Genomic DNA, 2,041 nt, shown 5'->3' with positions numbered 1-2,041 from the left:
TTAAAGCATAGTAAATGCGAATGGAAACTGTCTATTGTTATTCTTTTATCTTTACAAACAAAAGGCACAACGCATTGGCGGATACAGAACAGGGGAACACCCAAAAAAAAAAAAAAAAATCAATCCCACCTTTATTTACGCCCGCATAAACCAAACCTAACATTTTCTGGATTTTACAAATCAACCCCCTCCTCTCTTTCTTTTTTTTTCAACAACCTTTTCGTCCTATCACAATTCATAGATTTAACCTAAATTACCAAGACTAACCGTACTAGACATAGCAGACCCCTGATAGATGATGATAATGATACAACATACAAGCACACCTATTTCAAGCTCGTTCACGTTTTCGCCCCTACTTTTTCCCAGTTTCAGATCTGCCCTTCCGTTTAAAAAAATCACAGTCGGATCAGACCTTCGATCTGGGAGGAACGTGGCGAAGATGACGCTCGACTTAACGAAGAAGAAGATAATGATGAGAGGGAGTGAAATCACAAGGAAATATTTATTTTCTTCGGATCATTCAACCCGATTTTCAACCAGATCCATATCATTCGAGTCGGAGGAGACGCCTCAGATCTCGCGTGGCAGAGTCATCAACGGCCGCTGAGAGCTGCTGCTTCTTCGAAAAAGATGGAAGAGGAAGCGCGCTCGGCGCCGGAGACACCGCAAACGCCGATCCTGCGTACACGTCGCTCTTCACGATACGAATCTGCTTCGGAACCATTTCTGGATCCGGACCCAATCTCTGCGTTCCACAAACCACCAATTCCTCGCTTTCCGTCTTCAAAACCTCGCTCTTAATCGTTGAATCCAAGGATTGTCCTCTCCTGAGAATCGTCACTTTTTCCATCACCAAACCGCTCCCCTTCGCCATCTTCGAATCATCGGAGCTCAATTTCTTTGAGACCAACGGCTCCGGCACCGGCTGGCTCGAAACTACAACCCGCTTCCTCTGGTCCTGCCTCTCAGGTCTGGTCGATGGTTTCCGGGAAGGTCGGGAGTTTGGTACGTAGTTATTGTAATTACAGTAACCCCCATAATTCCTCCGCCTGGAAAACACTGCCGGAGGACCCCTAATCCGTTCGACCAAGCAGTCCTGAGGTCGCAAAACCTCCGTCGCCATGGCAGGTAATTATTTAATTCAACGAAAAAAAAATGAAAACAGGATGATCCTCAAATCCTAATTAAAGCGCAAGCGCAGATCTTGTTTGTTTTCGTAAGAAAAAGAAAAAAAGAAAATGGAAGTGCCGGATTCTGCTTCTTCTTCGTGAAGGCGTAGCCCTTGTTCCTACGAAACCCTTACTTCTCTCTTCCTCCTCCTCGCAGGGAAAAAGGAGGAAGTTGGGTGTTTGAAAAGACGTGGATGAAGATGGCTTATGTGAAGCTGCAATGTTAAAAAGCAATGGTGGGGAGGGTGATATATAGGAGAAGGGGAAAGAGACAAAGCGGGGTCGGGTGGGGGGCGGGTTGCCACCGACCTTCCCTCGTTGACGCGTGAAGATAGACATTTGTTACAGAAAGAGAAATGGTAAGAGACAGCAGGCTCATTCTGAGTGATCAGGGGACACGTGGCTCAATGACTTGACCTGGTCCACCTTGGCTTTTCCTGGAAGGGCGTGTCCCTGGGGCCCTTCGAATACGATGTCTGTTATAACGGCGTCAGCGTGTTCGACCTCACCTCTGCACCTTACAGTCATGAGGTAACGCCGTCATATGTGCTGGGTTAGTTGTCCTTTTCAGTGCCCTCTATCTTTTGTACAGTTAAATTTTTTCCGTAGAAATTTATATGAATTTAAAAATTTAAATTTAATAATTTTTAAAAATAAAAATTAAATTTAAATAGTTTAATTTACAATGGAAAGTAAAAAAAATAGAGGAGAGAAATCCACGGCTTCCTTGATAGGGTCCAGATGAGACTTTCACTGTATAATCTACGGATTTTTTTTTTTAAACTAATGTTACCACATCTTCTTCGTTCATATATTCGCTACTTTGCATTTATTTTTAATTTTAATTTTAAGAGTGATTGTCTGACGTA

At 43.6% G+C, this 2,041-nt stretch overlaps 1 protein-coding gene across 1 annotated transcript; it reads right to left on the bottom strand.

The window, feature by feature from the left end:
* On the bottom strand, nucleotides 1–1,405 carry LOC129309920 (uncharacterized). The gene has a single exon (XM_054951679.1). The coding sequence runs from the start codon at nucleotides 1,124–1,126 to the stop codon at nucleotides 551–553; it is 576 nt and encodes a 191-aa protein (XP_054807654.1). The 5' UTR covers nucleotides 1,127–1,405; the 3' UTR covers nucleotides 1–550.
* Nucleotides 1,406–2,041: the final 636 nt, after the last annotated feature.

This window comes from Prosopis cineraria, unplaced genomic scaffold (assembly GCF_029017545.1).
Source record: "Prosopis cineraria cultivar Desert tree isolate PC_DT_omini unplaced genomic scaffold, ASM2901754v1 PC4, whole genome shotgun sequence".
Lineage (NCBI taxonomy): Eukaryota > Viridiplantae > Streptophyta > Magnoliopsida > Fabales > Fabaceae > Prosopis > Prosopis cineraria.
Note: the sequence above shows the minus strand (reverse complement) of the source record. Positions and strands in the feature narration are given on the sequence as shown.